This window comes from Chinchilla lanigera, unplaced genomic scaffold (assembly GCF_000276665.1).
Source record: "Chinchilla lanigera isolate Chin_1 unplaced genomic scaffold, ChiLan1.0 scaffold00011, whole genome shotgun sequence".
Classification (NCBI taxonomy): Eukaryota; Metazoa; Chordata; class Mammalia; order Rodentia; family Chinchillidae; genus Chinchilla; species Chinchilla lanigera.
The window spans coordinates 1,197,094-1,208,883 of NW_004955412.1; the positions used below are offsets into that span (position 1 = coordinate 1,197,094).

The window sequence follows — 11,790 nt, forward strand, 5'->3', positions numbered from 1 at the left end:
TGTGCTAATATTGTTTGGACAATTAAATGCTGCTGTGCTGTACTCTGACTAACTGATTTAAAGATAACAATACACAATTAACCATTACCCTTCTATTGTCTGGTTTTGAAATTTTGTTTTTTTCTCTTTAAAATAAAAAAGTGAAGTCAGATACAGATGATAGGAAATGGGGAGACTGGAGACAGGAAGGGGGTCTGGGGATGCAAGGAGAGCGGAGGGAGGGGAGGCTGAGGGGAAGTAAAAGGATCAAGAGATGATGTGTGTGCCAGTTCCCCACAAGGAATGTATTTGTGTGTCACAACACATATTAATAAAAAGGGAAAAGTTAACTTCAGAAGAAACAACTTCTGTATTATGCAAAGGAACTTTCAGAACTATGCTGTCTCTCCCATTTATTCTTGTTTTTTCTTTCAGAGTAAAGTTTATTTTTGCACGTAGAAAGCCACATTTCTTAAGATTAGGATTAGACACTTGCCGGTGTACGTGCAATTTTTCCTGATTATACCTTCTAAGTATTTACTGCTTGTATTCAAGAGAACCAGAGTTTTCTATAATTATTTTGACTCTGGTCATTCTTCTGAGATCTCTTACTAATTTCAAAAGTTCAATTTTCTTGAGTATTTGTGGGAGAGGAGTTTTCTGGGGCACTACAGAACTGAAGACACATACGGTGAAGGGATTCCTGGGCACTGTCCCTGTTTCTCTCCCGATTCTGATCTTAGTTAAGACTATCTAAGGAACTGAACCAAAGTTTATAAATGTTCACTTAGACAGAAGTACATAGAGTATGGATGTACTTTCTTTTGGAATGAAGGAGTAGCCCAGTAGAAGTAGGAAGAAGCAGAACAAAAATCTGACTCACTTTTCCACTCCAACGGATGTGACCTTCCCCTCCATATAAACAGAACCCACTGGGGAAAGACAACCCCTCCTCTCAAAATACTAATATCCCTTTTCTTTTGTATCTTTGGTTAAATAAGTGAGAAAATTATAGTTTATGTGGGTGTCTTTATATACACATAAAAACACATCATAGTATATACAAAAAATGTCTTTGTCAATACAGATACCCTTCCACTTACAACAGGGTGATGACATTCTAAATTCAAAATATCCTAAATTGAAAACTCATTTAGGGTCAGGGATATAGCTCAGTGGCACAGTGCCTGCCTGGCAAGTACGAGGTCCTGAGTTTGACTCCTGCTGCAAAAAAAAAGAAAGTAAAAAGAAAGCTCATTTAATACAACCAGCCTGGGGCAGTGGTACAGGTAAGGCCCTGGGTTCAATCTCTAGCACTGGAAAGAAAGAAACACTAAAAACAAGAAAACGCCTAATTTACTGAACATCATAGCTCAGTAACACAGTACACTAGAGGACCGGCTGTTTAACCTTGTTTTTCTGGGGATGACTTGGAGCTGCTTTATGCTGCCGCCTAGCATCTCAAGAGAGCATCACATTGCCTATCACTAGCCCAGGGGGGGAAAAAATCGTAATTCGAACTAGGATTTCGACTGAATGCATTTAACTTTTGCATCACTGTAAAGTCAAAATAGCTTAGGTAGAAGTATAAATTGGAAATCATCTGTACTTATATTTTTTGTTTTGCTTTCATAGCTCATTGTATTATTTAAAAGACTCAGAACAAATGTAAAAACAATACCGTACTACATTTTTTTTGTTTTTCCGGTACCAGGAATCAAACTCACAACCTTGTGCTTGCCAGGCAGGCGCTGTGCCGCTGAGCTAAATCCCCAGCATGCCCGTACTACATCTTAATACCTCATTTTAAAAGGAATATTTCCATGACCCTTAACATAACTATGATGTTGGCTCTTGGTTTAAAATACTGCCATGTGAAGGACATATGCTCCTATTACTAATTTTTATATACTTGCTTTTGCTAAAGTGCGTATGGACTCTGAAAGCTATCAAATACCCTTTTACAATCTTAAGAAACTATATGAATTTTTCCTCTTTTGATATACTAATGTAGCATATTAAGATGACTGTTAATAGATGATTTTTATATAGTTCTAAAAAGAATGGTTAGGTCTTTTTATTTTTATCAGAAAAATAGTTCCTTCATAGATCTACTTGCAAAGTTATCTGCATCAATTTATAAGGAATGTCTCTTTCACCCGTATAAGCAGGTGTCTTGTGTGATGAAAGTAACTCCAGAATGTTTTCCTATCTAAAAATATGGTTGACCATACTTACATTCAAGTAATTCTTTCACCAATCACACTAAAATTTATAAAACTTTCTTTTTTTAGATTTCCACTTGTTCTGTATACTAGATCCTCAGGAATTTGTGAAATAGGGTCTTCTATTCCTTTACGCATAATTTATCTTCTTCCATAAGTTACCGTGTTCTTGCTGTTTCCTGTTTGCATGAGAAGTTCTCAGCTTTAGCCTGTATATCACCGATGAGCTTTTCTGTACTGCTAATTTTTCTCTCTATTGCTTCCAATATAGATTTATTTCTGACTTTATATTTTTAATTTTCTGGAAATTCTTTTCAGCTAGCTATCTTTAACCCAACTGTTTTCTCATGACATTCTACTGCTTTTTCGTAGATTGAAAGGAAATGCTTTACAAAGTTTTCTTCAGTTTCCTTTAATCAAACATTTTTCACAGAAATTTTCCTCCTCTGAGTTCACCTTTACCTTATGCTGCAATATGAGTTCACCACTGCTGTTCCCTTCTCACAGAACAAAAGGGAAAGCCGCAAGATTCGGGACTTAACGCAAATGACAGCTATTCTCAGGGCCGGCTCTGTCGTGGTGACCGAGCGATTCTGTCTGCTGGAGGGACAGCACAGTGACATTCCCTGCGTTTAACTTCCAGTACTTAGCGAGGAACTAGGGACTGAAATGTACTCTCCTCCTCTCTGCTTACAGTTCCTGTCACTGTAAACATGAGAAGGTACTAAAGCATATCACCTTCAGTATCCACAAGCCAGGATCTTCTTCCTCTCTACCTGTATATACTATCTTTAGCACACGAATCGGAGAACACTGGTCTAATTATAACTCAATCCAGACCACACAGTGTGTTTCACTACTCATCATACAGAATATTACTTGAACGAGAAAATATATTTTGATTTTATAATAATTAACTTATAGCAACTCTTAGAAAGGAATCCCCTAGCAAATCAAGAACTGCTTAAATTCCATTATCTCAGGTATATAGTAATACGAGGTTAATGTAAGAACCGAAGAGTATACTGGTAAGTAGGTTATCAATCACTTTGACAAGAACAACTTCACTGAATTGATGGATACCAAATACACAGTACAGTGTTTTGCATTTTTACTGAGAAGCAGGATCAAAAAATATGATTTAGAATTATGGTTTGTAGAACATGCCAACTCAAAGGAAAGGCACAAACCTGATTATGACTGAAGGAAAAAACAGCTTAGAAGGATAAAGATTTGGAAGCTGAAAATAAAGAAAACTGAGTGGATGATAAAAGCAGGTGTAATTATGAACACACAAGATAAAACCTACTGTATAAAAAATCAGATACATCTTCTCCAAAGGTAAAGATACTTAGTATTAAAAGCTTACAGCTCTGTTTTTGTATTTACTCAAATGAGGTGAAGACTTTTGTGCATAGAAAAACCTGTACACAAATGTTCATAGCAGCTTTACTCATAACTGTGAAGTATGGAAGTAATCAAGATGTCTTTCAACAGGTGAATGGATAACCAAACTGGAAAACAGATATAATGAAATATTATTCAACAATAAAAAGAAACGAGCTATCATGAAATGCATAACGCTAAATGAAAGAAGCCAATAGGAAAAGTCAAATTATGTGTTATTCCAACTATATGACATTCTATCAAAGGCAAAACTACACACACACACATCAGTGGTTTTCCAGAGGTTCAGAGGGAGGGAGGGAGGCAATGATAGAAAAGGAAAACTTTTAGGAAGTTAAACTATTATAGTGTGTCTTAGCTACTTTTCTCTTGTTGTTGGGACAAAATACCGGACACCCAGTAAAAGGGAGCAGGTCTCTTTAGCTCACGATTTGCAGAGGTTTCCGTCCATAACTGGCTGGCTCCGAGGCTGGGGAGCCTTGACAGAGGGGCCTCTCAAAGAAGAACGGTTCATGGCACCCACAAGGCAGCAGAAGCAATAAGGGGCCTTCACAGCATCTTTCTGTCTCTTTTATCCAGACTACTAAGGGCAAGTGGTACTCATACTTTAATGCTTGTGCCCTGGAGCCTAGTACTGTACTAGATCAATTCTAGCATCCCACATTCCAGATACAGTCACTTCTGAAGAAGCCCCATCTATGACTACATGAGGCTTTGGGGGGACATCTAAACACAAGCCATAACATAGACTGTAATGGAGGAATCATGCCATTTTATATTTGTCCAAATCCATAGAAGGTACAACACTAAGAACTATGACCTACATTATTGATAATGTATCAATACTGGCCCAACTCTAGGTATAAAGGGTATCAAATTAAAGCAAGGGTTTGTAATAAAGGAAACTGCTTGTGAGAGAACATACAAACTCTCTGTACTTCCCATTTACTATTTCTATAAATCCAAAACTGCCACAAAAAAGTAATTGTGGAGGTACAGGCTAAAGAAGAAAGTTGAAGCAGTTTCCATATGCTAGACTTTCAGCAGAAATGAATATGAGCAGGCATCTCTCAGCAAATGTTTTATCACATTCTAGATACATAATACAGAATGATGGGATACACCTCCTGAGTATCTTTTTTATGAGACAGGGTCTCACTATATAGTTTAGGCTGGCCTTAAACTCACATAGCACAAGCTGGCCTCGAACTCACAGTAATCCTCCTGCCTCAGCCTCCTGAATGCTGGGATTACAGGCATGCACCACCACCCTGAGTACTCTTGTAATTTAAATGTCCACATAGCAGGTGAATTATTACTCTACTGATATATGGAAGGAAGTCATTAATTTCATAGTATAGGGATGCCTAGTAACTACATCTCTAATAGGGCTATTTCTTGAAATTTGACTCAGCACGATCTATTTAACTATCAACTGTGGGATTGAAACCACAGTCAGTTATACTTAATTTTAGTATATATGCCTTTTCTAAGATAGTATTGGAAAGGATGCATTCTTGAAGAAAAATATACACAATTCTTTCCACCAGTCTTTTTCTACCAGAGTTGTAAAATTCACAAATACCATCTTTATATTAATTTATGTATAAATATAGGGATCAGACAAATAATACATATATAAATACATCCTAAATTTCAGGTCTATTATTGTACTTTAATTAATTATGTGAAAATATAGAAGATTGTAATTTCCTATTTCTAATAGGCTTCACTGTTTACATGAGGCTTCAAAAAGCCTGACAAAACAGTAATTCTCCAAGTGTGCTCTACAGATCCCTGGCAGTCTGCAAGTCCAGTTAGAGAAATCTGTGATGTCAAAGCAGTAACATGAAGGCACTATTCATCCACTGGTTCAGACATTTTCACTGACACTGTACAAGCACACTACATAAAGAAGATGGCTCCTTAAAACAGCAGAAGCACCAAACTACTAGTCATTACTGTAGTCATGACTGCGGGGCTTCACCGTAAACACAACCCTTTCACTTAAAGATGTATTCGATAAGGAATAAAAATTAATTTTATTACATGTTAAACCTTAAGTATGCATGTTTTTAGGACCCTCTGGAATTAAGTGAGAAATACACATAAAATGCTTATGCTGCTTACCAAATTACAAAGATTGTTTTGAGGCTAAGTACTTGTGCTATTGTGATGTGGCAAAGTATCATTTCTCGTGAAACATCTTATTTCAAAGAATAACTGGCAAATTACAGTTATTCAGATTTGGATGTTTTTCAGACATTTTATTAAAAAAAAGTGAGCTATTATTTAAAGACCTCACAGTATTTGTTTCCAATGATTAAAAAAAAAAAAAAATGAAGTTTTATGTGGAAATTGGAATTTTGACAAACCTGTATGTGTCACTGTATACCTGACAGGTTCCTGATACTATAGAAATAGTCCAGTGACAATGGTGGTAATATTAATAAATGTGAAATGCATCAACATTTGGAGAATCTGCATAACCCACTCAATGAGTATTTTTCAAATGACTAATGTGTTACAAAATCACGCATGTGTAAAATACCCATTCAAACTGCACGATATCCCCAATGAATTGTAATATTAATGTTAAAAGTTCATTTATATGGTTTCAGACTACACATCATAGTTAACTTTTAGGAAAATGTCACTTATCCAATTCTGATGTTTTATATCAAATGAGAATATCCATAATTATTTTGAAAACACTATTAAAGTAGTCCTTCCTTTTGCAGCTGGCTGTATAAAACAAAACTGTTTTCATATACTTCAACCAAAATAATGTCACAACAGACTGCAATAAATCAGATATAAGAATTCATCTGCTTTCTAATAAGCTAGACATCAAAGGTCTTTTGCCAGAATGTAAAACGACGTCCTTTTTCTCATTCTTGGAGAAAACAGGTATTTTTATAAAATGCTACTTATACCAACAGAGTGAATTTATTAATCTTAAATGAATAAACGTATTTTAAGTTTCTCAGTTTTGCATTTCTACACTGCTAAGTGTTACTAGCATGACAGAAACAAAGGCTTGCTGGGAACAATAATTTTTAGTGTGAGAAGAGTTCATGAGACTACTGGAATAAACTGGTAGACTGACAAATTTAAGTTATCTGAAAATGAAACCATGGTTCCTAATTAGTGACTCAGAACAAGATACTAAAAGAGTGATTTGGTATACTGTAATTATAATTGATATACTATAATTATTAGAATGTCATAAAACATGGTCTGGTATTTAACTTACACAGAGAATTCTGTTTCACTAATTTCAGGTGTGAGGTGGTCAATTTTTCTTCTTGTTGACTTTCATTCACTTCATCACATTCATCCTGTAGTACAAAGTCATCAACAGTACAATCATCTCCATCTTCATCATATTCAGAATCATCCTCTTCCTCCTCATCTTCATCACCAATTGGACAGGATTCCTTTTCAGAGTCCTAATTAAATGAAAATAAATGCATATCAAATTTTGCCTTTAAAATAGCCATTATGAATATGATATTAAAAGATTAAATCCAAAAGCAGAAAAACATGATCCACAGAATTAAGTTCCTATTTTAAGCTTATTAAGGAATTTTGAAAAGTTACATGCTGAACTTTTGAAATTAGGAAGAGCACTCCTTAAGCGATATGAAATGTTTAAAATGGACATCAAAAATATAAGAAAGAACAAAAAAAGATGATCCAAAACAACAAATAGTTGTGCAATTTTAAAAAAGAGAAAGGGACTGAGGGTCATATAAAAATATACGTAATAGTGCAATCAAACCTTCACAGACAACTGAATAAAAACCTGCAGACTTACCAAGAAATAGAACAGAATCATTACTTTGATTTTTATAAGAATAGTTCAAATAAAAATTTAAAAACAGTAACAAAACCAACAAACTGTAACGCACCTCAGAATCTCTGCAACTATTGCTTCTCTGGCGAGATCTTCGCCTGGAGAGCTCCTTCAGCTTCTGCAGCTGTTCTCGCTTTCGAGCAGCTAATGATTTTTCAGGATTACTCTGCTCCATTTCCACCGAAGAACACTCATCTTCAACCACTCTACGTGGACGTTTACCACCTGCTTTTCTAGCTAAGATATCACTGTCATCACTATCGTCACTGTCATCCATTACAGAAGTTAGCTTTTTTCTTTTTGCTCGTTTGATTTGTTCTTCTTCTAAATCTTCCTCTATGATTGGTGCAGTGTGTTTGTTGGTATCATCCTCTTGACTCAGATCCTTTTCACAATCTAAGTCAACAGACCTATGATTGTTTATTTCTTCTTCATGTGTGGAACTGTCACCGGTGTTAATGAATTGCGTATTGCTGCTTCCTCCACTTTCAACTTTGGTTAATTTAATTTCTGTTTCATTTTCTGGTATTTTATTACCATCAGGCCCCTCGTTACAATCTAGCTCTTCCTCACTGTCAACACTCTCATCGCTATGAAGCTCTTCATCGCTACTTAGATCTTCACTGCTATCAAGCTCTTCTTCACTATCAAATAATTGTGAGATACTGTTTCTTTTGGTCCGCCTCCAATCAACTCGAGATTTTTGCTTAGGCATTTGAGTTTTAGAATGTGATCTTGTTTCATGTCTTCTAACATGTTCCATTTTCACTTAAGCTTCTACAAAGTAAAGTTATTAGGAATACAATGACAACCAAACTAGGCAATGAATGCATATACAGTAAACGTTATATTTACTTTGCTTTATTAAATGGTTCACAGAAGTAAATTTTCATGAAATCTGTGAGTAGAGATGGTAAAAGTTACTCAATGAATAATTCATTGAACATCTATCTATAAGACAGTTGCAGGTACATGTGTTCTGAATTATGGTATGTATATGCTGTGTTGAAAGGGATACACAGAAAAATGGTCTGTGTCCTTCAGAAAATTGTATGTAACACTAAAACATTCAAATATATAATTAAGAAAAATTCAAGGTATTCATTTGTTCCAAATTAGAAATAAAAAAAGGTATTTCAGACAAAAACAGGGCAAAACTTTGTTACTGATAAAGAATGTTATGTTTAGTAAATAAGTGTTACTAAGAAGGTAGTGAGAAAAAGTTTCAGGCTAGAAAAAAGACAAGGATGGAAAGTAGAGTGAATTACCAGGATGATTCATCCTCTAGGCAAAGAAGGACGGTGAACAGCAAATGACATGAACTATAAAGGATTAGTCAATTTATAAGAAAGTTATAATGTAGTTATCAACCAAGAAGGAAAGTGGTACAATATCGAGACAGAAACTACCCACTAAAATTATAACCTCCATATACCTTAGTAGAATGGAAGTGGCTTTAAACTACTCAAGGTTAAAGATGTAATATAATACAATGAAAACGTACTAACAATCCAATAATATAGTCAGCTGAAAAACACAAAACATTTCACGGCAAAGCAGAGCATGATATTGGGAAGAGAAAAAAAGGCTGTCAGTTTCTGATTTTAAAAGGTTAAATTCCATTAAAATTATCACATATATACGAACAAGGAACAATTAATGACAGGTAAGATAACTAGAAAATCACTAACACATTATGTACTTCTCCGGTTGCTAAAGAAGAGAAGTATGACCATAATGTAATGACCTAAGGATATATATATAAGAGCTTATATATTTAAAGAAGTCATCTTTTCAAGCTGATTATTCCAGTATTCCCTCTACATCACAGCATACTCTTGGAGGTTTTCTATAAACCAGAGTACACAATAAAAACAAAAATTTTAAAAAGTAATCACACTTTTTTTTTCATTCAAAAGAGTGATTTCAAAATCACTTCACTGTCTCAGGAATAAGGAACAGTTAGCAGTTTCTAGAAATAAATTTTTTTGTAAAATGAATATTAACTATTATTAAAGATATTTTTTAAAGTGCTTGACATACTCTGAGCAATGACAGTACGACTGGGCCAAGTTTATAGCTTCCCAAGATGATTAACTGGGAGAGGTGAAAGGATACCAATCATTTTATTATGTATATTGTAATATATCTATAATGTAACGTGCCTGCTTACAATGATGATACCTAATTTAAAATCAGAACAGGATTTGCAAGATTATATACCAGAAATTAGCTCTATAGTATACATTTAAGTATAGCTTTATGACAGTAACCGCTATAAGAAATAATCAGTATTGTAATAGCAATCTAAAAACTCTAGTCAATAGATTAAACAGTCTGATATACTTGAAATTATATTGCATGAAGTCTTATTTTAAAACTAATAAAGACGAAAATTTTGTGTAATCAAAAGTACCCCTTTAGAAATACCTATATTACTCTTGAAAGTATAGTATAGTTTGTGTATACCACACTGCTTTCTAGTAAACGTGTCTGAATTGGCAGAAATAATGATAAAAGCACTTATGATAACAAGTACAATTACAGCTTTCACTAGATACAATAAACGAAATTGGACAGTAAAAAACATTACAGTGAAAGATGACTTCATTAGTACCCAGAGATTCATGTCTATTAGATGATTATCTCACAAAACAGTAACATGTTCAAAACCCAGGTACTTATCGTATGATAAATGATTACCATGATAATGATAGAAAAAATTAAGAATATCATACTATTAAACAGCCCTATGACTACACAGTTAAAATATAAAATAAATCCCCGGTATTACTGTCAGTGTACTTTCATACTTATTTTTAAATCCTGAAAATGTTCCTGGGAGGAAGACACCTCTCTCTTCATTTATAAATATCAAAGCCAAGCATGTACAGTTTAAATGACTTACCAAAGGTCACACACAGCTTGTTAGTGACACAGCAAGGATTGCAAACCAGGTCTCCTGATTCCACGTTCAGGGCTGTACAAGGACTGCTGCCAATAACATATCTGTACAGGTAGTAAAAATTAAGCGTTTGAAGTATGATTTTATGTCTCATTCATGCTAATTTTAGTTTCAGAAAGTTACCATCAAAATTGCTTAAAACAGAATTTACAAACATGCATTTTACACTGAATTATAGTGCACGAGTTAGGCCACAGACTTCTGAAAATCATCAAGTAGACAAGAAGAGAATGTGTAAAGGAGATGAAAATTTGCAGACTTCCCTGTACCATTCTTACAGATGACACTGACTACAACGTTTAAGGTAGTCTTCAGTGAGCCCAAAAGTAAAGTTTCCCAGAAAGGCGGTGTGGAGAAAAACATTTACTCTCAAAGACTAGAAAGTGCATGCTTGCGCAGGCAAACTGTATTTAAATATATCAATTTCATTTGGCCAACTGGCAGATTGTCTCTTGTATTTCCAAACTGCAATTTGCATCAGTAAGTAAGGTGAAATTTTCTGTTACTGAAAAAGGAAATGGTTGAACATGGTTGAACCATTTGAACATGGTTGGTTCCTCTTTTAAATTGTATCTTTAGTATATTAGCTGGGGAGGGAAGCAGGATGATAGGAACAAAGTGAGTCAACCTAGAGACAAATGAAAAGAAATGAGAAGTTTTTAGAATCCACACAAAAAACAATCCAGGCAAATAGATGTAATTTCTGTACAGGCTCAATTATACTCAATTTCTTCAAATGAGAATTTTAATCAAGCGCTCTGTAATATCTTATCTTTAGGCAAAGAAAAACAAAGGGACTCCAAACAAAGCAGGAAGTGAAGATCAACACTGTCACACCTCTGTGCTTTATGGTTAACATCACATAAAATGATACTATCTATGTTGTCTGCCAAAGAATATAAATTAATGGTGATAATCCGTATTGCTTGTTTTTCCTCTCACAGTAATTCTACACTTAAAGTAGTTTGATGTCTTTTTGACATTAATTCATAGCTTAGAAAAGATTTAGTACAGAAATCATCTACCTGCTGTACAAACAACCTCAGCAGTAGTTTAAGATTTGAAGGGCAGTGGAATCCCAGGCCGTTTTATGAAACTGTCCCGAGGGATCCATTCACTCGTGAAACGTCACTCCTCCTTGATTTACTTTTTCACAAGGAGATTTGGAGAGTAGTCATTAATAAACCAAAGAGCTGCCCAACACCTACGGAAACGCCCGCCCCGCTCGGAGCAGCGTCGCTACCCGACGAGACAGGCGCGGTCCGCTCCGAGAGCTGGCATCGCACCAAGCCGCCGGGACGCCGAACCCGCCCGGGACGCCATCCGCGGGCGTCGGCGCTTCCCGCTCAGCCTCG

The 11,790-nt window shown here is 35.3% G+C and overlaps 1 protein-coding gene across 1 annotated transcript in view; it reads right to left on the reverse strand.

Annotated features, from left to right (window-relative positions):
• Positions 1-11,790, reverse strand: part of Ccdc82 (coiled-coil domain containing 82) — a gene marked incomplete at its 5' end in the record, with an annotated part of 30,189 nt that extends 18,399 nt beyond the window's left edge. Inside the window, 4 exon segments of the mRNA XM_005377958.2 lie at positions 6,868-7,063; positions 7,526-8,247; positions 10,379-10,479; positions 11,461-11,790. Of these exon segments, the coding sequence (XP_005378015.1) occupies positions 6,868-7,063; positions 7,526-8,233 (904 nt within the window).